This window comes from Heptranchias perlo, chromosome 17 (assembly GCF_035084215.1).
Source record: "Heptranchias perlo isolate sHepPer1 chromosome 17, sHepPer1.hap1, whole genome shotgun sequence".
Taxonomy (NCBI): Eukaryota; Metazoa; Chordata; class Chondrichthyes; order Hexanchiformes; family Hexanchidae; genus Heptranchias; species Heptranchias perlo.
Window position 1 is genome coordinate 20,356,293 of NC_090341.1, and position 25,118 is coordinate 20,381,410.

Below are 25,118 nucleotides of genomic sequence, written 5' to 3' on the forward strand. Positions count from 1 at the left end.
CACTCATAATTTCTGCAGCAATTTGTTGCCATTCTGCCTAACAGACCTGGACTTGCTTCTCAGTGCTTCTGATAGGGTCGGACAAACGGCAAATTTTCAGCCCCCAACTCCCACCCTAAATGAGGGCTTCTCAGGATAAAGTGTGCCATTCCCTATGGAAATACCCGTGTATGCCATTATCATGGCAGAGAGGGGCAACAGCACAATTTGGAGCAAAGCAGAGTCAAGCAGCATTTAAGGAGGATGAACCTCACCAGGTATTAACCCCTTCCTCATAGAATATACCAGCATCACAGGTCATATGAGGACCTTAGTGGGGATTTGTTAGTGGCACTTTACCAAAGAGGCAATAGGGCAGCTCTACAATTTATTGTATGAGGACCTCAGGCAAGCTCATCTGACCACACTGCTCTTTCTGTGGCTATGATGCTGACCACTGTACTTAACTTTTATGGCACTGGCTCATTTCAGGGAGCCACAGGGGATCTAAATAATATCAGCTAGGCTGCAATAGGAGCATACATTCATCAGGTAATTCCCTTTATAGTAAAGGGAATTAGGGGTTATGGGGAGCGGGCAGGAAATTGGACATGAAGCTGAGTTCGGATCGGTCAATGCCCTGTGGGTGGCGGAGAGGGCCCAGGGGCTATGTGGCCGGGTCCTGCTCCGACTTCTTGTGTTCTTTAGATTTGTGGTTGGGATCAGATCAGCCATGATCTTATTGAATGGCGGAGCAGGCTCGAGGGGCCGATTGGCCTACTCCTGCTCCAATTTCTTATGTTCTTATGTTCTTGGGTGAGTACATTACAGGAGAACTGGGGAATTCATCACATTTGGCATCACATCAAGGCACCAGAGAGATAGTTTAACGGGGTTCAGGGTCCAGGGTGAAATCGATGGCACCCATGTTGCTATGCGAGCTCCTTTGAAATTCTGCCCTTCCTCGTCTCTACAGGGAAGAAAATCATGTCAACTGTTAGCTTATGGGTGACAAAGCCTACTCCTTTAAAGGGACCGCTGGAGTATGCCACCCAAAAAGGTAAGAATTTTTTACTTACATGAATGTAGAACCAGGAGAAGCACGAATGCTCCTCCTGGCTGTTGCCAGCCTGCGCTCGCCCCCCTCCCGATTGCCTCCCCCCCACCCCCCATTCCTGGACTTACCTTCGGCCCTTCGCCTGCGTGAACGGCGAGCTGCCTCCAGAGCCGCGACTGTTGCCCGCAGCTCGCTGGTAACATGCAAACGAGGCAGGTGGCCAAATTTGCTGTGGTCCTGCCACCAACATCTTTAGGCACATGCAGATGTGCTACAGCCAGATTGTGCCCTACTTTGGGCACGACCAATTTCTAGGCCTTCCCTTCTCCTTAATATTTCTATAACACATGCTCATCCTACTCCTCAAGCTAAGATTATGTTGACGTGCTTCCCTTTATGAGGAGCAACAATGGTAGCAGGCTGTCGACGGGTGCTGCAGCATGCTGTTGGTATGTTTGCGGACTTTAACCTCTAAATGCAGGGTCATGCGATGTCCCTGCAATAGCTGGAGCCATGTCCAATGATGTAGTGATTGCCAGTCCCTGCCCACTCTCTTGCACTTTCTCAATCCTTTGTGAAGGTTGGGTGGAGTGAAATGATGTCCAGACAAGAAAGTGTGTGAAGGAGACTAATAAATGGAGGATGCTTGCTAGATGATGGTACCATGCCTCTAACCTCAACTTCTCCAATCCTTTCCACAAACTTTTGGCTGAAAAGGACAGCGGCAATCTCTTCTTGTTGTGTGAGCTGGTTCCTTGTCTGTCCTGGTCATTTTTCTTTGGTTGTGTGCTACCTTTGCCTGTAAATAGAATATATTTAGGAAGATGATAGTAGCTACCTGACACCCCACACAGACCTCTTGGTCTAGGGCTAGCATGGTGTTTCTGGTGGCAGTACTCTTTATGAACTGAACTTTGAACTGCTTTGTGCAAGGTTTTACTATGTCCCTTTGCTATTATGCCTTTCCATTCTGTTGTATGAAAGAATGTTGCACAAGGTGTAAATTGGTTCGGCAAGCTATCGTCTTGAGGGTCCACGGCAGAAACATTGCCATTGGAGCTTTGCATTCTATAAAGGAACACAATGCAGATCTACTAAGATGGGTACATTTACTTCGGCCTTTTCTTGTTACAGAAAAATTCTTACTCATTTGCTCCCCGGAGAAATAGCCCCGCGAAACTATATTGACTTGCAACATCCACCCAGACAGCCTGGGTCTCTCTTTAAGATGTGGATCACCTTCAGCTCCAAATAGGACCATCCTTCTTCACTTCACCCCCTGCAGCAGGACCTCAATGTAGCAGGGCTAAATGCTGGCGCCTGCCTTTCAGCCATCATTGTACACATTTCCAACACATAGCTTATACTCTACCCTGCTACTGTGCTCATGAACTCCCTGTTAACAGCAAACAAGAGCCCATTAATGGCTGCTGGCTTGTCTGATTTTTCCAAAAAACACAGCATGCGGGCTTTTGATGTACAGGGAGCTTATTCAGATTTATGTGTGGACAACCCTTCCCCCTTCTGGTGCAGGCACAACTTCTCCACAGGCGAGAGTAGCCTTGATTCTGCAAGACTTGAAAAATCAGGGCAATGATGTCTGATGGAGGGCACATTTCACTCTGAGGTTTATAGAAGTTGTTTGTATCCAATCTGTATATAACACCAAGCAATGCCAAGATCAAAAATATTACGGTACAATGAGGCATTGGTAAGCTAAACACGTTGAAAAATTTATTGCAAAAATTCACTCAAAATGCAGAGTTTTGTTAATATTGAATGATGCATTGCTTAATTTTGATATTACTTTAAGAAAACTCCCAGCCAACACTGACTAATATTTTCTGAAGAAGTATGTCCACATTCACTTTGCTCCTACAGTTGCATTTTGTTTTATTTGGTACATTACTTTGTATAACTGACATAGTAATAAAGAGTTCTTTATTTGCTTCCCAATGGTTCACTGGGTAGATGTTCCTTATGGTGTGCACTGAGCCATACAAATGTGAAAGGTTCCACTTCAATCCCTATAGTGATAGATACTGCACTGGCACAAAGAACATGCAGTGGGGGAATGATAAATTGTTGCTGAATTTGTTTTGTTTCCTTTTAAAACCTTTTTTTTGAGGAACTTAGGATAAGCAATGCACAAATTCTGATCAGTGATCTTTAAAGGTTAACATGATCTGATATACCTTGGTATGTTTTGGTGTCATCTTAAATACTTCCACTCAAATTTCACAGATTTGTAAGGGAGGTCAAACATATTATTTTAACTTTTTAAAGACAATTTTATAAAGAGACAATTTTAAAAAGCAAAATAGGAATTCTGATTTCATTTGTTTATTATTCACAGCAAAATCACAAGCATGTGTATAAAGAACATGTTTACAATTTTGTGCAAAAAGCAAATGGAGCAAATCTTCCCCTTTAACGATGTTAAAACCACCTTTCAATCAAAGATGTTTATTAGCTGTTCAAAGCTTCAGTGCTAGCTTCATGATAATGAGCAAGACCTCTGACAAAATTGGCACCCAGTCACCCACCCCATCATTTACCCTTTCCTTACACTCATTTTGAGGAGGTACAGATAGTGTAGATGAGGAATTGACATGTAATGAGATACAGAGTATGAAGAAGATGTAGGATATAGATGTGGAAATGGAATTTGATATATGAACAGAGGCTTAAGATCAGCCCCTAGCTACAGATGATGATCTCTGGGATCCTGCTGTGAAATGAAGGATGGTAGCAGAGCATCAAACAAGTACGGAGGTTCTGTGCAGCCTGTCCAAAGATGTGTGGCAGATGGCCGGGATAGTGGTGGAATTCACTGCCCTGCTGTGCGCTAATATCTTAGAGGGTTTCACCTCATTGCAGTACATCCTGGAGAAAGAGGCAGCTGCAGGAAGATCTTCAAACCTTCCCCCACTTCATGAGAGGTCAAGGCAAGTCAGTCAATTCAATGTGAAGGCACTGAATGAAGGACTGTAGATCTTGGAGAACCATTTGGAGAGATCCATGTCAATCAGATTGCGAAGTATACATGACAGTGCCTCAGAGGGACTAGAGGATAGATGGTGGGCTCTCTCAGTGATTTGAGGGTTTTTAATTCTTTGAGGTCTGTTCTCCTGCTAACTAATGGTAACCAGAGTCCTGTTCCCAGTACTAGTGGAAAACTCATGTGTATACTAAAGAGGCATGGTAGCAGTAAAGAGGAGGAGTCCTGTGAGAAGAGCCACCTCCATCCCAAGAGACGCATAATATTTGCAGCAGTCATCTGCATCTCAGACTCCAGGTCCTCAGGTGGCACGCAGGAGTGTTAGAATAGGGCAGAGAAATGCTTGTGTGGTCACAAGACGTGTGAATGGTGAGAAAACCAAGTAATGTTTTTGTAAACAATTGCAATAAATTACTGGACTGATTGGCGTTTGATTCTCTTGTAGGACAATGGGGAACAGGAAATGCACTAATCTTGAGGCTCAGTATTATGATGTGATGGCTAGCTGTGAGGGACGAGGATTTTACTTAGACCATAGAGTGGTTAGTGAGAGGAGGCTACTGTTTGATAGGCTGAGACCTCTAAACAAACATTGCTCTAGGCATCTGTGAAACTGTCCGGATGAGTGCTGTCGAGCAGCACTATCCACCCCACCTGTTTCCTGTTATCCATGGGCCTGGTTTGCAGCATCAGTCAATATCAGCCTCTCTGGCAACCTCTGTGATATCTACCAGCATTGTAACACTCCTCTGCAGCACTGGCGGTCTTATGAAGTGGCCTTGTCACCCAGCAACCATCACTGCCCCTTTGAAGCTGCTGCTGAAATAGAGCTGGGACACTGGACAGGTGAAGTATAAAAGCATCATGGCAGCTCCCAGCACATGCAAGAAACAATGCCTATTGTCGCCAATGACCTGCATATGTAGGGAATGGAAGCCTTTGCAGTTCATATAAAAATGAGGGTTTACATTTGGGGCATGCAATGCCGCATGGGTGAAATCAATAGTCCCCACAACCCTGGGGAATTAGTCAATTCTGAAAAAAAATTTATGGGCCGCTCAGACGTAAAGGGCCATAAATTTTTGTTTGAACTGAGCAGCCTGACAAAGAGGGCACTGGTGTACAGAAAGTACAGTAAATTGGCTGATATGGCAAAAGTTCCTTGTGGCTCTCTGGAATAAGCCTATAGCACAAAAGTTTAGAGCTGTGGTCATTTTCTCTGCCATAGTCGCAACTGTCCATGCTGTGAACCTTGGCTGCAGGTTTGGCTGCAGCTACAAATGGAGCTCCACCAAAGCTTTATGACTGATGTGCAGCCTACTGAAACACAGTTTGGGAACGGTCTCAGAAAGTGCACCTCGATCAATCTTCACTCAGAGGGTGGTGAACATGTGGAATTCTTTACCACAGAAGGCTGTGGAGGCCAAGTCACTGAATATATTTAAGAAGGAGCTAGATAGATTTCTAGACACAAAAGGCATCAAGAGGTATGGGGAGAGAGCAGGAATATGGTATTGAGATAAAGGATCAGCCATGATCATATTGAATGGCGGAGCAGGCTCGAAGGGCTGAATGGCCTACTCCTGCTCCTATTTTCTATGTTTCTATGTCTATGTTTCTATACATCCTGCTGGATGCATATTGCTGGGATGGTCTGGCTCTTTTCTGGTACTGCTTTATTGATTTGGCTTCCCATATAGCCTCCTTCTGCTCCTCTTCCTCCAACATGTATATAATGTACTTCTGAAAATGACAGACAAGAAAAGACCCACTGACCCATCCAGCCTGTTCCCATGCAGTTGTGATGCCTCATTCATCATAATACATACATTCCACATCCACCCAGAGCCAATTAGGGGAATAAATGGAAAAATCCTCTTTGACCCCCTTAAGTGATTAAAACTAGTCTGGGAGATCACATTGGCCCTGATTTACATCACAGGATACCTACCTCTTGTACGAGGGTGATCTCCGCCTCAGCCAGAAACAGGTCCAGTTCTCTCTTGAAGGAATGCAGTGAATCAGCGTTTACCGCAAGACCCAGCAACCTGTTCCACAGGTCCACTATGCTCTGGGAAAAGAAGAACCCTAACATCCAACTTAGTTCTGCCTTTAAATAACTTGTAAGCATGACCCCTGGTCCTCTCTAACCTAGCCAGTTGAAATAATTGGTCGACATAAACACATTCTAGCCCCTTCATTATTTCATAAACCTCTATCAAATCACCCCAAAGTTTACGCTTCTCGAAAGTATAGATACTCAGTTTGTTGAGCCTATCTGGGTAACTAAGGTGTTTTAAACTGGGTATTAATCTTGTGGCATCCTCTGCACCCTTTCCAAAACCTCAATATTTCCCACCATGTGAGGAGACCAAAACTGGACAAGTATTCCAACTAAGGTTTTGTACAAGGACAAAATTTTATGCTTTGTTTTATAGTGAATTGTCCTGTGAATACATCCTAGAACCCTGTTTGCTTTAGCTATAGCTTCATGGCATTGGTCATGAACCTTAAGCGACTGATGCATTAAAACACCCAGATCTCTGTCTTTCACCACTGGCTTTAATTCTTTTCCCTGTAGGCTGTATGTATGATAAGCATGTGAACTATCCACATGCATAACAGTACACTTTTCTAAGTTAAACATCATTTTCCAAACATTGGCCCAATCCCCCAGCACATCTAGAGTTGCTTGTAATTGTTGAGCATCCTCTACAGTCTCCTACGTATGTGGGATTGCCACTGGAAAGCCATTTTGCAGACTTCAAATACCAGTTCTCTAATTATCTTTAAATACAATGCTCTCCAAGGATAATGTGCAATCTAGGTGAAGATTTCCTGAGTACAACAGTGAAAAATTTTTCAATAGTTATATGACCGAAGGTCTCTGTGCAATCTCACTTGAGCAGTTTCCCTATAAACAAATACTTCCGAGAAGGTCCTGGCAAACTGCGCCTTTTAAATAATAGCACTCATTCACAAGGGTGCATGGAAAATCATGGAATTTAGGATGGGTGATGTCATCTCGTCCTAACTCCATGATTTAAATATGGCTCCCACTGAGAGGGTGGGCACTTCCTTGATGCAGCCTAAAACTTGCTGGAATTTATGCTAGGACATTGTTGAATTGAAAACCCAGCACATCCAGCCCAAACTCCTCCCTCCGCAAAGGCACAAATTGCATCTTATGTCCTCCCCCAACCCAGGAATTTTGGGGCCACAGTTTATAATTTTTCATTTTCAAAATGGCAGCATGGTTTGAGCTAATTGCAGGATGTATTACTTCCATGTTAATCATTTATTTTTTCACTATTTTTTCATTTTTCTTGTTACACACAGCTGACTGCCCATCCCCTATAAGGAAGGACTCAGTTTCTGTGTTCACAACACAGGAAGCAACAAAATAAATTGTTTTGAAATTGAAACCAATGTATTGCTTGGGCAGGTAGACTTCCTGATGTCTCCACTCTGTCAGTGGTGGGCACAGCAAATGGCCACTACACCATCAGAAGCCCACTAAATGGAAACCAAAATATTCAGACACCGTGGTTCTTGACATAAGAAGAAAGAAAGAAATTTAAACTTCAAAATCCAAGCCACACTCACATTAATGGGCGTCAATTAGGAGCGAAATGCTAGGGATATCATGATGAAACACTGGGGTGGACATTCCTTTGGCCTATTTGCGGGCCTGAAATGGACAATGCACACAGAGCACGCCCGCGTCCCAACCAGGAGGCCCTAGGCCAGCCTGAAATTGGGCCTCGGACTTGTTAACATTATTATTGGAAGCTGCTGGTGCCTGTTGCACCTCAGAGACAGCTCGCCCATTACCAATTTTGAGCCACTTGCCTTGCTGGCAGTCGCCCTCAGGTAAGTCATGGAGCGAGGGGATGGACAACGGGAAGGGGGCTGATTGTGGGCTTGCAGCAGCCCTCGGGAGTGATGTGGGGCTGGGAGGAGCGCTCCTCCTGGATCCACATTATACTTAAAAAAAAATTGTACTGCTGCCCTCAGGGCAGCTCACTTTCCCATCCCCTAAACCAGCATTAGGCCCTTCATTAGCATATGCAAGGAGCTTAATGCCTATTTTAGGCAGCCACCCCAGACACCTGAAAAATGGCCCAAACCAATATCGGGCCGGATGTCTCAGGTGTCTTTGGGGCACAGGATGTTGGTCTCCGAAATTGGTCCTCACTGCACCCATTTTACACCTGAAAAATGGGTGCCACAAGGTCCAATTTCTACCCTACTATATGAGCTGTAGCAATTTTCTACCTGCAGAGTGCAAAGAAAAGAAAAATACAGGGTGGATGTCAAAAAAAACATTTAAAGGAAGGAAAGCATAGGTGAGGGAGTTAGAAAACAAAAAACATGAAGATAAAACACAAAACATGAGAGACAAAAGAATAGTAACTACTCCCGTGTTTGGAAAAGTTGCTATTTATTTTAATGTTTTTTTATTTTTGTTCTATGTAATGCCATTGACAGCATGCTGAATTTTGACAGTCAATTTATTGGATGCAGTCACAATGACAGACTGTAGTGTCTTTCATGAAATTGCCTGAATTGAATCTATACAAAATAAATCCATTTATTCTGCCCTTGTGACAGTGACATCAGTGAGAACTGACATATCTAACATGTGTGCTGCTATCAATTCTATGCTTTCTGTGGAGGGTAGATATTGTCATTATCCTGCCATAGTAGCCAATAACCGCTATAAACAATAATCTAACATGACAGAAAAAAAGTTTTGCTTTTATTTGTAAAAAGTGAGTCACACATATACAAAATAATGAATATTATACGTTTGCCTCACTCTTGAAGTACAAGGCAGATTACACATCTGGCAATGTATTAGCCTCTGCCCTCTCCAATGTAAAAATATGTAACAGACTTCATTTTGGAAGTGTATCTTGAGGTTTGGTTGGTAATGCACACAAAACATCTGCCACTTTGCACATACAGACTACCCACTTCAACATTCTCAGGCCTTGTCTATGCTTTCAATCAGGAACCTTCTGTTTTAGAGAGAGCACTTCCATTTTGTTTGTACAATCTTTTATTATACGGCCTTCCACAACACTTCTGAAAGAATACAGTGAAACACACTGGCCCATGTTCAGGAGAAGCCAAATTATTGTTAGTTAATTTCCTATATAAATGGTGCAGTTTATGGATGTCTGAGCACATCTTCTTAAGCAGTCTAATGAAGCATTCACTGGTTAGTATGGGGATTTAAACCACAACTGGAGCCAAGCACCCACAAGCTTTAGCTTTAGATGGAACTGTGCAGCCACTCTGGAGCCAGTCACAGTCACTGTTTGTTGCCAAAATAATACTGTGTGGGCAGCCTGCTCATTAACTGCACTGTTTGGAACGAGAAGTTGTGACTGTGCCTTGATGCTGGGTTATTCACACCATCAGTCACAAAGCTCCCTTCATTTTTTTGATGAATTCCTAGGGAGCAGGAAAAGTGTCAGGAGCATCAGTACAAGCATGCTGAATGACTTCAGCTCCAGAGATTACGTTTTATTGATGTGATGCCAATTAATGTAACCTTTGTTTGCTCCCAGGCCAATGCTGAAATCAAAATTGGCTCCATGGTTCTGAGTTTGCTTAATTCAAGTTATAAACTGCAAATGAACTATTAACGAACCTCTGAATAAGTTGTAGTACTACTATATTAGAGCTGTGCCATCCTCTAAATTCATCAGATATGTTTCCTTGTATAATATAACATAGGAATAAATACATATATACAATGCTGTAATAATATCCATTGTAGTATCAGCATTTACACTGATATTTTTTTTAAAAATTCCTCCCGTCAGTTTTGACTGATACATGCCATAATGTGTCTGGATCATGGCTGCAGCATTTCATTTCATGAAGTATGAACTGCTCTGCTATCTATAGTTCTTTCGATGTTTCTTCTACACTTATTTATGTCACATGGCCTGACCCAATAAATATTTTAGTATCAAAAGCAAAATACTGCGGATGCTGGAAATCTGCAATAAAAACAGAAAATGCTGGAAATACTCAATAAGTCAGGCAGCATCTGTGGAGAAAGAAACAGAGTTAATGTTTCAGGTCGATGGCCTTTCGTTAGAAATATTTTAGTATACTTAGTAGTACTGAGCAGGAGGTAAATCTATCAATTTTTAGTCATTCTGGCCAATTTGATTGCGTCTCCATTCATGAATAAAATATATATTTCATTTCATATTTGTTGTTCTCAAACAATATACAGTTTGAGCCCATGTGGTATGTTTTCTTATTAAATCTTACACACATTTTGAGGACTTCCTAACATTAATACTTCTATTGTTCACTTAATACTATTGAAGGACACAACTATTTCTGTTCAGCAAACTGCATTTGTTAACCACCATTTACTGGATAAATCTCAATCTTTGCTATTTGAGGAAGCAAATACTAAACGATGAGGAACTAGAACTATATAGTTAAAGTCTCTGACCACTAAAGCAAATTGCTCTGGCTGACAGGTTTAACATTGTGTTAAGTAAGGTGCATATGACATTTTTACAAACTCCCTCAGAATACAGGAGTTGTAGATATACAGGAAATTTTTGAAGTGCTTGACGAACAAATAGGCAAAACCAGTCTGCAGGTCCTCAACACGAAATAAGTAGTGGATTCACCAGGGACTGGTGACTCTGAGCCTTTTCCAAAGGCTTGCCAGATAGAAGCTCACAGGCAGCAAGTTCGTGATACAAGGCATTCAATACTTCCAGGATGTGAGCCTTTCCTGTAAGAGAGAACGAATTATTAAAATCTTTTTTGTTAAAACAGTTTTTCCTTTTTGTTACCTCTTCTACTGAGCTTGAATAAAGGAGACTATGATGGTATGAGGGCGGAATTGATTAAAGTGGACTGGGAAAATAGATTAAAGGGTAAGACGGTACTTGAGCAGTGGTGTTCATTTAAGGAGTTATTTTACAACTTTCAAAAAAAATATATTCCACTGAGGAAAAAAGGGTGTAAAAGAAATGACAGCCATCCGTGGCTAAGTAAAGAAATTAAGGATAGTATCCGACTAAAAACAAGGACATATATGGTAGCCAAACTTAGTGGGAGGATAGAAGATTGGGAAGTCTTCAAAAGACAGCAAAATGTAACTAAATGATTGATTAAGAAAGGGAAGATAGATTATGAAAATAAATTAGCAAAAAATATAAAAACAGATAGCAAGAGTTTCTATCGTTACATAAAAAGAAAAAGTGTGGCTAAGGCAAACGTAGGTCCCTTAGAGGATGAGACCGGGAAATTAATGGTGGGAAACATGGAGATGGCAAAAATGCTGAACAAATATTTTGTTTCAGTCTTTACGGTAGAGGACACTAAGAATATCCCAACACTGGACAAACAGGGGGCTCGAGGGAGGGAGGAGCTAAATACGATTAAAATCACTAAGGAATTGGTACTCAGTAAATTAATGGGACTCAAGGCGGATAAATCCCCTGGACCTGATGGCTTACATCCTAGGGTCTTGAGGGAAGTGGCAGTAGGGATTGTGGATGCTTTGGTAATAATTTTCCAAAATTCTCTGGACTCGGCAAAGGTCCTGGCAGATTGGAAAACTGCTAATGTAACACCCTTATTTAAAAAGGGTAGTAGGCAGAAGGCTGGAAATTATAGACCAGTTAGCCTAACATCTGTGGTGGGTAAAATTTTGGAGTCTATTATTAAGGAGACAGTAGCGGAACATTTGGATAAACATAATTTAATAGGACAAAGTCAGCATGGCTTTACGAAGGGGAAGTCATGTCTGACAAATTTGCTTGAGTTCTTTGAGGACATAACGTACAGGGTGGATAAAGGGGAATCGTTGGACGTAGTATATTTAGACTTCCAGAAGGCATTCGACAAGGTGCCACATGAAAGATTATTGCTCAAGATAAAGAATCACTGGATTGGGGGTAATATTCTGGCATGGGTGGAGGATTGGTTATCTAACAGGAAGCAGAGAGTTGGGATAAATGGTTCATTCTCGGACTGGCAACCAGTAGCCAGTGGTGTTCCGCAGGGGTCGGTGCAGGGTCCCCAACTCTTTACAATCTATATTAACGATTTGGAGGAGGGGACCGAGTGTAACATATCAAAGTTTGCAGATGATACAAAGATGGGAGGGAAAGTAGAGAGTGAGGAGGACATAAAAAACCTGCAGGGGGATATAGACAGGCTGGGTGAGTGGGCGGAGATTTGGCAGATGCAATACAATATTGGAAAATGTGAGGTTATGCACTTTGGCAGGAAAAACCAGAGAGCAAGTTATTATCTTGATGGCAAGAGACTGGAAAGTACTGCAGTACAAAGGGATCTGGGGGTCCTAGTGCAAGAAAATCAAAAAGTTAGTATGCAGGTGCAGTAGGTGATCAAGAAGGCCAACGGAATGTTGGCGTTTATTGCTAGGGGGATAGAATATAAAAACAGGGAGGTATTGCTGCAGTTATATAAGGTATTGGTGAGACCGCACCTGGAATACTGCATACAGTTTTGGTCTCCATACTTAAGAAAAGACATACTTGCTCTCGAGGCAGTACAAAGAAGGTTCACTCGGTTAATCCCGGGGATGAGGGGGTGGACACATGAGGAGAGGTTGAGTAGATTGGGACTCTACTCATTGGAGTTCAGAAGAATGAGAGGCGATCTGATTGAAACATATAAGATTGTGAAGGGGCTTGATCGGGTGGATGCGGTGAGGACGTTCCCAAGGATGGGTGAAACTAGAACTAGGGGGCATAATCTTAGAATAAGGGGCTGCTCCTTCAAAACTGAGATGAGGGGAAACTTCTTCACTCAGAGGGTAGTAGGTCTGTGGAATTTGCTGCCCCAGGAAGCTGTGGAAGCTACATCATTGAATAAATTCAAAGCAGAAATAGACAGTTTCCTAGAAGTAAAGGGAATTAGGGGTTACGGGGAGCGGGCAGGAAATTGGACATGAATTTAGATTTGAGGTTAGGATCAGATCAGCCATGATCTTATTAAATGGCTCGAAGGGCCGATTGGCCTACTCCTGCTCCTATTTCTTATATTCTTATGTTCTTAGGTTTGCTCAACACTAGTTCTATTTTCTTTGGATGAGGAGGGTGAGAAGGTCATTCCTGTACACATCTTCATAGACACAATCAAAGTGCTAAGGTGATGTGTTTAAGTGGTGGAGAAAGATGCTGTCAGCTATGATGGCATAACCAAAACCAAAAAAAAATCCCTCACTGGGGAAGAAGCCCGAGAGCCAATTTTACTCAAAACTAGGATTAAATCTCAAAGTTCTGGAGTTGTTTTATGCTCTTCTATATGAATTTTGAATCCAATTACATGAATTACTTTGAGGTGTAGTGAGCAATTATGTAGGTAACTGCAGCAGCCATTTTGTGTACAGTAAGATCCTATAAATAACCAATAATTTGAATGACCAATTAATCATCGGTGATTTCAATCTCCATGTCTGCTCCCCTTGCTCCCTCTCCTCAGAATTCACTGCCCACCTGTGCTTCCTAAGGCCCCTCTCTACTCATATTCATGGCGATCCTCTTTATCTCTGTAACCTCCTTCAGTCCTACAGCACCCCCAAAACTCTGACTCTGACCTCTTGTGCATCCCCCCTCTCTTTGCCCCATCATTGGTGGCCATACCATTAGCTGCTTAATCTCCATGCTCTGGAATATCCTCCCCATCTCCTCCCCTTCTTCACCTCCCTCTACTCTTTTAAGACCCTCCTCAAAACTAATTTCTTTCACCAAGCTTTTTATTATCTCTCTTAATTACATAGAATGTACAGCACAGAAACAGGCCATTTGACCTGACTGATCAATGCCGGTGTTAATGCTCCACATGAGCCTCCTCCTATCCCTCTTCAACTCACCCTATCAACATATCCTTCTATGTCCTTCTTTGGCACGGCATTCAATTTTTGATTCTGTGAAGCACGTGGGATATTTTTCTACATTAAAGGTGCTACATAAATGCAAATTGTTCTTGTTGTAATCTTGTTTTTGTAATTTGTTTTTTGACCAGAACATTGGAGAAATTCCTTGTTCATCTTTAAAGAATGCTGTGGGATCTTTAAAGCCCAGCTGAACCATCAGGTCAGATAGGATCTTGGTTTAACATCTCATTCGAAATATGGCCCCCTCCAGTAATTTAGCATTCCTTCCGTACTGCTCAGGCATGTTAGTCTAGATTATAAACAAGATCTTTTCAGTGGGATTTAAAATTACAATCTTCTGACTCAGAGGCAAGAGTGCTACTGAGTGAAGTTGATACCATTGCAAGTATAGTCTGAAGCAATGGAGCTATTAGGGAAGGTCAATATTAGACTTCTGTCTATCAATGATGCTTTTACTTTGTTCATAAACAGACTTCATTTTGTAATCTGTTTCCTGCTTATTTAGTCACTGGCTCAGGGCTCTTCTTTGTTTTGGTCTTTCTAACAATTTCTCTTCCCCATACTCTGTTCCTTTGTTGCAAATTTTCTCTCTTTCCCCCTTCCATAGTTCAGGAGATAGTCTCTATTAGGTTTTAAATGCTGGCTACAGCATCTGGAACTGGTGATACTTCTTTACAATTAGCACAGATTGGCAGTAAATTATGTAAAAATACAAGACTCAGTAAGGAAAATAGAGGATGAGAGTAAAATGACCAAACAAAAGGAAAAAGTCATGAAAAGGAAACTAAAGATTAATGTGTTGAGTTTGTATCTGGAATTCCCCACATGATAAGTTTCCAAACTCAGCTGTCCTGCGATGTCAATCTTATGCACTTCTTAGTGGCTGTTTCAAAAACAATATTGGCAGCAGGCAAGAAGCAGACTCAAGGGTCGGGGATGGTGCATGGCCTGCAGTGATCTAAATAGGGTGCAGATGGGGAAAGTACAGTGCCAAAAAAAAAAACAAATAATGAAAAAAGACAGTGAAAGGAATCAGAAGGAAACTTAAAGAAGATAACAACATACCAGAGTTGATTTCAATACTTTACTGCTTTCCAAATAAATGCGATAAACCAGGAATGGTGGACAAGGAATTGAAATGCTGATGACATACTAGCCAAGATCAATGATAACAATATCAGCAAAATCTGTTTTATGTTAACCTGAATACTTTAAAAAAATGTCATTACATAACATCCTGTCTGGCTGGATAGTTCTATGGCTGTTTATAAACTTGAAATAATCCTGGAATGCAAGGCATAACATCCATTAATCTTCCATAGACGTTATACTGCAGAAAAGTACTCCCCTTTTACTGTTGTACTGGCATATTAACTACATCATATCCCATGAAAATGGCCTCTTTATGCACATTGGATCATATCACTCAACTTTGTTAGATAATATTCTTTCAAGGTATGGATCAAATAATAAGGTCAAGAATTTAGAGCAGGAGGTAAAGGGTTGGCATTACAAATTTTGGATCTACACTCCATATACTCTTAGATTCAGCATCACCAGTCTCTCCTGTAAGCAGACGTCACATCTCCTACAATCAGGAGTTTACCTTTACCCCCTATTATTCAGCCATACGCTAGGGAGTCGTAACAATGAAACCCCTCATTGTTCTCATATTTTAACTGTAATATATGAATGAACAGAATGCAGTTTTCAGTGAAATTCAACCTAATTCCTTTTGCTGCATGATAACAGCAAAAAATAATAAAGCATGCCCCTTCCACCCGTTAACAAATTAAATTCACTTTACAAATTAGCAAATCCCTGAAACTAGTCAGCCCTAACTTTAGGAAAAGAGTTCTTTCCCTCTGATTGTTTATGCTCCATACACCTGCAGACTCAGCTCAAGTTCCAGCTATACTTCTGATCCCCTCCAGCTCTTTGTGTGGCAGATTGGTCATTTGAGCTGGCAATCAAATTGGCTACTGCCCTCCTAGGTCTGTCTCTTTTGGTATCTACTCCCTCCTGCTGGGCTGAAGTGAATGTAGTCATTCAACATATTATACATGAATGTCACTAGAATGTATTGATGAACCCCATTGTCTCAAAGCAAGAAACACCTTTCTGACAGACACTTTGGACCCAAATATACTTTTCCAGACAGCTTGTATATCGTGTGGATTTAGCCCCTTATGTGCTGAAATTAACTTAATAGCAACATTTTAATAGAAATGTACTTAAAATTCTTCCTAGTTCCTGCTAAAGACCATGGACACATAATCACCACAGAACCATAACTTGCCAGCCAACTGTCGTGTCAATAGAGAATTTTTAGCAGAATACACAAAATGGCTCAGTACAGATGACATTTATTCCTCTGAATATATGCATGGCACCATCTTGTTTTGAAGGGATCATCATGTTGAAAAACTTATGTGGTCTGTATCCAACAAAATTAGTATATTTGTAAATAGACTTGAAATGGCCAATCATGACTTTGGATTTACAATTTATTCAGCAAGTACTTAAATGAAAACCTAAATATATTTATCTAAATTGTTTATACCATGGAAGTGTTAGACATTTTTCTGCATTTATATACTAGTAAATTTTGCATGTTATTGCTTAGTAGTCCAGGACCTGGACTGCAATTTCTAATGTTTACCATAGTCCTGCTGAAGCCCAAGCATGGCAACAGTTTTCCCATTGGTGTAGTGCAGGAAATTTACGGAAGCAATATATCACATGACTGACATAAATACTGTAAAATTATTACAAAGCTTACTAACTCTGAAAGATATAGAGCATCACAGATATAATATTTATAATACCTTTCACCTACCACTTTGGAAAATATGCTTAAAATGCAAATAACATTGTTTGTTCTTCCCTTCCCAGAATCTCCTACTGTCAATTATTTATGTTATAATTTTTTTCTCTACCGCCTATGGTGGATTTGCAGTAGTTTCATCAGATGCAAACATTTAATTTATTATTTCCACCTCCCTCCTTACAACCTTCCTTCATTTCTTGATTATTACTTAATTATAAAAGATATAGGGGTACATTTTCACAATTATCACCCAGGAGTTAAGTATCACCTGAGCAGAGCATAGAAAGGAAAATCTGGCAGAGAGGATCACAAATTGGTAACAGAACCCATCTAATTTTCCTTCCATTCATTTCTGGATTGCCTGTTCGTGATTGTTAGCTTTTCCCGCCTGTCTATATTTGAGCATATCAGCATGGCTAACAACATATAGTGGTCATATGAGCTTCTCAGATGAAACTTCGACAGGCACTTTGCATGTATGACATTTTAAAGTGTGGCAAAAATTTTTCCCTTGCATTATAGACGTGGCCTGATATAGGACTTTTAATTATATAGATTATTGTTAAGTTCTCTTGGGTCTGGCCTGACATTTTTTTCACCACCATTGAACTGTGTAGACAGGACACCCTTAGGACTTTGACAACCATGTGGTGTTCACTCATTCCATTATTTGCCAGAAATATTCTTGTCCTATCTGTCTTGACTAAGTCCTCTATTTAATCACATGCGCTATATGCCTCTTCTCTCCTCCTCCACCACATAGAAACATACACTAACTTTATGCCTTATTGTCTAATAAATCAATTGAGTATTCATGTACTTGCTGTATGTATGTGTTGTTCAGGGAAAAGGAGTACAGAACTGGATCTGAAAACATTCACACTTTCTAATTTGCTTACTCACCATGCTGAGGGTTATTGCAAGTCTCCAAAGTGCTGAGCAAGATTTTTCCTAGAGATCTCCTAGACACATTCTAGATAAAATAAACAAACTTCTTATTGATTACATTGTAAAATGAAAATGTGTTTACTTTAATTAACATTTTGGCATTCAAATACCTTGCAAGTCACTCTTAATAACCTTGTAGTGCATTTATTTCTACATAGGCTGAAACTCCTATCTCTTTTGTGGTGTAACAAATATTAAAAAGCATCAATCGCTGCTAATGTACAATTGGAATTGAGCTTTCCTTATCATGAGAGCCCATTGTATTAAATTACTGAAAGCTGTCAGAGCATCATTCTCTTACAAGGTCACGTAGTTGCTGCAGGAGCTGTAGTACATCCATCAGTTTTTCTTCAATCAGTGACAGTCGTACTCTCTCTGTCTCTAACATCTGCAGCTCCATCTGAAGCAGTTCTGTCTCATCCACTTTGCGCTGCAGTTCAGACAGTAAGGACCCCTTCAGCTGAAAAGCACAAATGGGAAAATACTGGCATTTCTAAATTAAAATAAAAATTACACTGTAGATCTCCCATGGCATTGCTCATGGCAACTTAGAGGATTCAGGATCACTGAGTTACAGGATAGAATAAGAGACATTCCATATTTATTAAATGGTATTCTGGGATTTTTACTTTGTGCTTTGGGGATTGAATTTTACAACTCTGTCTACTATTCCCTGTAAACTGTAAATGAGTGAATATATTTTTTTTATCGCTTAAAATTTTAAAGCTGAAATTACACAATAAAATGTTTTGCAAAATGCACCAGGGGTCGATATCTGTATTTAGCAGTACTGGGGAATGGGGTTTAGCTGACTGGGGATGGTCCTGTGCTTTGGTAGCAATGGGGGATGGTCCTGTTCTTTGCCAGCAATGGGGTAGAATCAAAGGGCTTGGCAGAACTGGGATGGAAGATCTGAATTTTGACAGTAATGCAGTGGGGATGTTGGAGCTTGGTAGCTTTGCTGTGGTGGAAGGGGGGGGGGGGTGATTTGATCTGGCGTCACTGTGAAGGGGAACTTGGGGTTTGGTAGAACTGGGAGTTTAATGTGAGGTTTGTCTTGGTGGATTCCTGGGGGTAAATTTCAATTTACAGCCCAGAAGGGGGTGGAGTGGGAAGATTTCCGGGTGCGAAACCCGGAAGGTAAGTGGCTGGGTGGTGATCTGTGATTGCAACTTTAATGAGGCCCATCAATTGCACTTCCGGGTTTCACGCCCATAGGCTGGCTGGCTGTCGGGCAGGAAGGCCTGTCGCAGCAGGCCACAGCCGGGGATCGGAGGGAGGGAGGGAGGAATCATAGGCCAGGGAGAAGACTGGGGGGGGGGGGTTGCTGAGAAGATTGGGAGAGCTGAGAAGAAGATTGGGAGGGCTGAGGAGATTGGAGATCGCTAGAGGTCGGGTGAAGAGTTAGAGGTAGGTGGGGGTCCACCATGGAGGGGGGGGGGGGGTCGGACGAACGCAGAGGTCCTGTTGGCCAGGGATTGTTGGGCCTGGATGAAGCACACCTGCTCCTCCGGGCTCACAAGCAGTGCTATAAAGGCACTCACCTCATGGATCTGGCCCTTCCCACCTGCTTTCACTTGACTTGAATCGGAAGCGATGGGAAACCTGAACAGGTAAGGTTACATTTATTTTATTATTCCAATACACACAATATTAAGTACCTCAAGTATCTCGATGAAGTGAGGTATCTCGATGAGGTACATTGCCCTTTTAAGTAACGGCTCGCCGGCTTTAAGTGGGGCGGGACTTCCTGGTGTCTGCTGTCCACACGCAGACAAACCTGCCTGGGTAAATCCCAAAAGCAGGCATGTTGGAGCCGGGATGCAGTCCCACTCTGAAAAGAGAGCATTTTTACTTCCCACACGCCCCAACCCACCCGTTCCTGGGGGTTAAAATTTAACCCTGGTGTCTGACATCAGTAAGAGATGCGGGAGGTGAAAGAAATTTCAGAAAGCATTTTGAATGATTTGTAGGAATAATCACAGAATAATATACTCTCATTATAGAATAGCAGTTATTATGTATTACACAGGCTATAAAAAGTGTTTATAAATGTATTAAGAGAAAAAGAGTGGAAAAGGGGAATGTGGGCTCATTAAAGACAGATGCAGGTTAGACAGTAATGGTCAATAAGGAAATGGCACAGTGGAGGAGTGGGACAAAATACCAGTGGTATGAGGGAACCTAAAAATAAGTCAAGGGGAGGAACTTAGTGGGTTTAATATAAGTTAAAACATTGTAATGTAGAAAATAATGGGACTTAAGATAGACAAATCTCCAGGATTTGATATTTCTTTTAATACTCTGGGGTAAAAACTAAGTGATGAAATCGCAGATGCATTAGTCATAATTTTCCAAAGTTTCTAGATTCAGGAATTTTGCCTTTGGATTGAAAAATTGCAAATGTCACTCCGTTTTTTAAGAAGGGAGAAATGAGATAACTACAGTCAGTTTTACATCAGTTTTAAGGAAGTTACTGAAATCTATCATCAGAGACAGGGTAGCTGAGTACTTGGACAAGTATGAGCAGATCAAAGAAAGCATGGGTTTGTGAATGATTAATTTGGTTGAATTTTTTGAGGCGGTCACTAGCATTGTGAACAGGGAAGTGTCTAGAGATGTTGTCTGTGTGGGCTTCCAGAAAACACTTGATAAGGTCCCGCACAAGAGATTACTGGCAAAAAAATGCGCACGGAGTTAGAGGTAACCTTGTGGTATGGGTTGGTAATTAGTTGGGAGGTAGGAGACAGAGAGTAGGGATAAAAGGAACGTTCTGTATTTGGTGGGCTGTGATAAGTAGTGTTCCCCAGGGATTTGTACTGGAGCCTCAGCTTTTCACCATATACATTAATTGTTTGGATAGAGAGATAGAGAGTTATATATCCAAGTTTGCAGATGACATTAAGTTAGGAGGCACAGTAACTTGTGTAGATGGGAGCAGGAAATGCTGCTAACTTCTCTCTCTCTCCCTCCAGTGCTGCTTGTTTCTCTCCCTCCCCTGCCAAGTGCTGCTGGCTTCTCTTTCCCTCCCAAGTGTTGCTTGGTTCTCTCTGGCTCCTCCCAAGTCCTGCTGTCTTCTCTCTTCCCAGCTCAAGTGCTGCTAGTTTCTCTGTTGCCCTCTCTCCCTTTCCTAGTGTTGTTGGTTTCTCTCTCTCCCTCCAGTGCTGCTAGTTTGTCTCTTCCCGTCTCCTCAAGTAATTTTCTCTCCTCCCCAAAAGCATTGCTCTTGCCTTCCTCCTTCCTCTGCTCCCCAAGTAACGCTGCTTCCCCATCCCTCAAATGCTGCTCCCCAGCTGCTACCTGCTTGCACTGCTGCTGTGATTGATGGTGCTATATACTATGAGCATAAATTCTCACACATGAGAACTCCCACCCCCAATTTATAGCACTATCAATCACATCAGGAATGCAAGTAGGTAGGAGTTTGGCTGTGGTACCTGGAGGAGAGCAGGGTCAAAATGGGACCGTCAGTGTCAAACTGATAATTGGCATGCATGAAAGCACACTTTGTAACATTAAATATGAACAAAACTTGAAATTACTATGTGGGCTTTTTAGCAAATGTGCTAATCCGTTTAAAATAATGGCCAAAGGAATTTCATACAAATATGCTAATGTGTTTGTTACACAGTTGCTGGTTCAAGGCATTTAAATTCAGACGTAGAGACAGCTTTTTAAAATAAATAAAATAATTATTACAGGTGGCTCTATCTTTCACCACAACCATGACCGTTGTTGGCAAGCTGTTTCAGTCTGCAGTCAGAACCACAGCAAATGAGGTATGTCTATTTTTAAACTGGTCAAGTGTTCAGTCAAAGGAGTCTAAGGTGGAGGGAGGTTCACTCTCTCATGGTGATGATAGATCTGTCTGATCTCTAGAAGTAGGCTTTGTGGTGGTGATAATATCCTAACATTACCTAATGCTGAATATGTCTTTTGGCATGAAATCTGATTTTGAAAAAAATTTAAGCTAACCAGAATGAGAATCTATTAAAATAACCGCTCGAAACAGTTACTGTTCCATGCCTTAGGGAAAGTTTGAGTTTTCTGTATTATTAATTTTTAACTAGAACAGGATGATGTGGTGTTCAGAGAGATTTCGTAGCTCAGTACATCTCAATCTTCTGAAGTGTTATGCAGAGAATCGTGTCCTGGACTCCCTAGAATTCAGTACACTGTTGTAGTAATCTCATGCAGAATTCTGCAGTTACTTTTATTAACTTAGCGGTTATCCATATTTCTAATCTCTTTCATAAGACTGTACAGAATTCCATTTTACTCATCAAAAGTGTACTAAAATCATTAAAATTGGTCCTGTTTATTAGAAGTATCAAGGAGCTTTAATCATGCTTCAAGTTATATTCTTTCTATGACAATGACAAACACGGATGCCTCCTCATCACATGCAAATGATGCATTTGACATGATTTACATCATTGCATCATGAGTTGGTACAAACACAGAAAGGTTTGCCAAAGACTTTTTAATGAAGACAGCACCCCTTTAAATTTTTGTCATTAATGTGATATTTGTGAACATTAAAGAAATGCATCATGCTGTTCAGACTTGTCACCTGATCCATGTCAGTCTCCATTTGCTGGGTTTCATATTCCTTTAGCTCCAGTTGCTCCTTTAATTTTGCCACTTTCTCCACCAGTTCCAGAATAGCGCTGTTGCTCTCATCACTCCTTATGTTCCCGAATTCTGACAGTAACTTTCTAACAGTTTTATCATCACAACTGTGAAAATATAACATGTGACAACAGACTATCATGAGGCAAAAAGTGCTGTGCATGTGCACAATTTTTTTTAAAAACTGTTCATTTAAGAATGAAGTTATACAATGTTGCATATGGGGAGTAAGTGACACAATCAGCTAGTCTAACTGAAGCACTACTCCAATCTCTAAGAGAAAGGTTCAAATTGTCTGAAAAGAGCAGATTAAAGTTTCCTCTCTCTCTCTCTCACTGAAAGATAAATAGTTGATCCTTTCCCAGCTGTGACCTGAGGGGGCACAGTAGTCTTGTGGTTATGATACCGGACTAGCAACCAAGAGGTTGTGGGGATGATTTTAAACCCCAAGAACGGGTGGGTTGGGGGCGGGCGGGAGTTGAAAAGAGTTGTTTTTTTGGGTCCCAACTGCAAAATTTTCGGACTTTGCATTCCCAGTGAGAAGCCTGTACTTTTACATGCCGATGTTAAAACCAGAAATAAAGCCAGATTGTGGTCGCGGCCCAAAAAACAACTATTTTCAACTCCTACCCGCCCCCAACCCACCCGTTCTTGGGGTTTAAAATCACCCCGTGAGTTTAAATCCCACCATTGGCAAGTTGTGAAATTGAAATTAGTACTTTGTGGGGTAGTATCAGAAAAGTAACCATAAAAATTGTCAGGTTGTTGTTAAAACCTAACTGGTTCATTAATGTTTTTCAGGGAAGAGAACATACCACCACTCCCTTGTCTTTCAAGTAAGTCTTAAAAGTGTGACTGCTTACAGGACTGAAAGATGGCATTGAAGCTGAGAAGGTATCAACAACAGGGGCAAATTTGTAAAACTTAAATTTTTTATTAGGTAAGTTATTTTGAAAGAAAGAATCTATTGTTTTTAATCATATTAATCTCCACCTTCAGGTTAAATGTTATACTCTTTACATTCTTCTGATGCATCCATTGTGAAAAATATTCCATTAGATCTCCCAGTGGTATTGGGATCACACAGTGTGGATTTTGCACTACTCAGACAGTTTTACTCGTTGCTTTGTGTATATTACCTCAAACAATGAAACTGTCCTCATCTTAAATAGCTAGGTATATTCCAATATAGGCGTGTGCACAATTTTTGATTCAACTTAGATTTTTTTTGACAGATATAGAAAATGCTTATTCTGCCTGTAGTCAGTAAGTAGGCAATGGGCTGTTTCAGAAACCCAAGCTATATTGTGTAGGTATGAGTGCCTTACCTGTAACGCATCTGAGAAAAGTAGGAAGATTTGGAATTCACTAATCTATGGGATTGGTGGTTATAAGAGATAGTTAATAACTCAGAAACTGAGAGGTTAGCCTCTTTAGTTAGATTTTGAATCTGGGTTAGCAATGTGGTTTCTAATGAGCCTAAGTTACTCAAAGTTCAACTATTTGAAATCTCTGCTCACCCATTCCCACAGCAACAAAGCCTGGTCAGTAGTTTCTTCACTTCTTTCACCTGACTCTTCTGATCCTCAGTCCATTTCTCATCCTCCTCATCTGAGGCCGCCTGTCCTTCTACTGAACGGAACAGTTGTTCTTCAACTAGTTGAAGCAGAGAAGCAAAAATATATGCCATTTAACCTTTAAAACAGCAGTGACATTTCAGTACTGTGGAGTGATTGTTTATTTTGCCCCAAAGTTTCAATTCTTCTCTTCTCCACTTGACATTTGAGGTTTGAAAACTCTCTGGTACTAATCAAACCAGTGGAGATAAGACCCCAAAATCAGGCATACCAAAGCTCCCACTTTTGGCTGGAGTATCACTCATGAGACCATAGTATCAGGTGCTCCTGTCTATTTTGTAAATGCAAGATACTGTCAGCAGGGAGTGCACATGCAGAGGAAATACACAAAGTGGTACTCAGGCTATTAGGTGCCAGGTATGGTATTATGGTATGATGTTCTAATGGTGAGAGCAGCAGCACATCAACAGCAACACAAATAACTGGCCAATAACCTATTGAATCTGCTGCAATGGGACTTTGTGGTGGGACTTCCTGGCCGGCTTCCCATCTTCCACCTGCCATAAACTTGAGCTCATCCAAAACTCTGCTGCCCTTATCCTAACTCACACCAAGTCCCGTTCACCCATCACCCCTGTGCTCGCTGATCTACGTTGGCTCCCAGTCTGGAAACGCCTCGATTTTAAAATTCTTATCCTTGTTTTCAAATCCCTCCATGGCCTTGCCTCTGTAACCTCCTCCAGCCCTACAACCCTCCATGATCTCTGCACCCTTCCAAATCTTGCCTCTTAAGCATCCTCGATTTTGATCGCTCCACCACTGGCGGCTGTGCCTTCAGCTGCCTAAACCCTAAGCTCTGGAATTCCCTCCATAAACCTCTCCGCCTCTCTACCTCTTTTTCCTCCTTTAAGATGCTCCTTAAAACCTACCACTTTGACCAAGCTTTTCGTCACCTGTCCTAATATCTCCTTATGTGGCTCGGTGTTAAATTTTGTTTGCAACGCTCCTGTGAAGCACCTCTAAAGAACCACTACTTTAAAGGTGCTATATAAATGCAAGTTTTTGTTTTGTTGATGCTGTTGCTATGGTAACTGGGGTTGTAGATTGTGCAGGTTAGACTTAGGTGCATGAGTGCAGCGAGAAAATGGACAGACAACGCAAATAACACCAGACTG

General features: G+C 41.4%; 2 protein-coding genes across 8 annotated transcripts in view; one reads left to right on the forward strand and one right to left on the reverse strand.

Annotated features, from left to right (window-relative positions):
- cfap92 (cilia and flagella associated protein 92 (putative)) overlaps positions 1-25,118 on the forward strand; it is a 248,665-nt gene that overhangs the window by 31,054 nt on the left and 192,493 nt on the right. For 5 of the 7 annotated variants that reach the window (XR_010966075.1, XR_010966077.1, XR_010966076.1 and 2 more), the window contains 2 exons: positions 21,436-21,513; positions 23,168-23,306. The gene's annotated coding sequence lies outside the window, so the exon portion shown is untranslated. Of the gene's footprint in view, positions 1-955; positions 1,040-21,435; positions 21,514-23,167; positions 23,307-25,118 lie in introns of all 7 variants that reach the window. The other 2 variants (XM_067998681.1, XM_067998683.1) reach the window with 2 other exon arrangements.
- efcc1 (EF-hand and coiled-coil domain containing 1) overlaps positions 8,773-25,118 on the reverse strand; it is a 59,811-nt gene continuing 43,465 nt past the window's right edge. The window contains exons 3-7 of the mRNA XM_067998685.1: positions 23,887-24,022; positions 22,308-22,473; positions 18,036-18,194; positions 17,690-17,759; positions 8,773-10,815 (exon numbers count right to left, since the gene is read on the reverse strand). Of these exons, the coding sequence (XP_067854786.1) occupies positions 10,682-10,815; positions 17,690-17,759; positions 18,036-18,194; positions 22,308-22,473; positions 23,887-24,022 (665 nt within the window). The 3' untranslated portion in view covers positions 8,773-10,681. The remainder of the gene's footprint in view (positions 10,816-17,689; positions 17,760-18,035; positions 18,195-22,307; positions 22,474-23,886; positions 24,023-25,118) is intronic.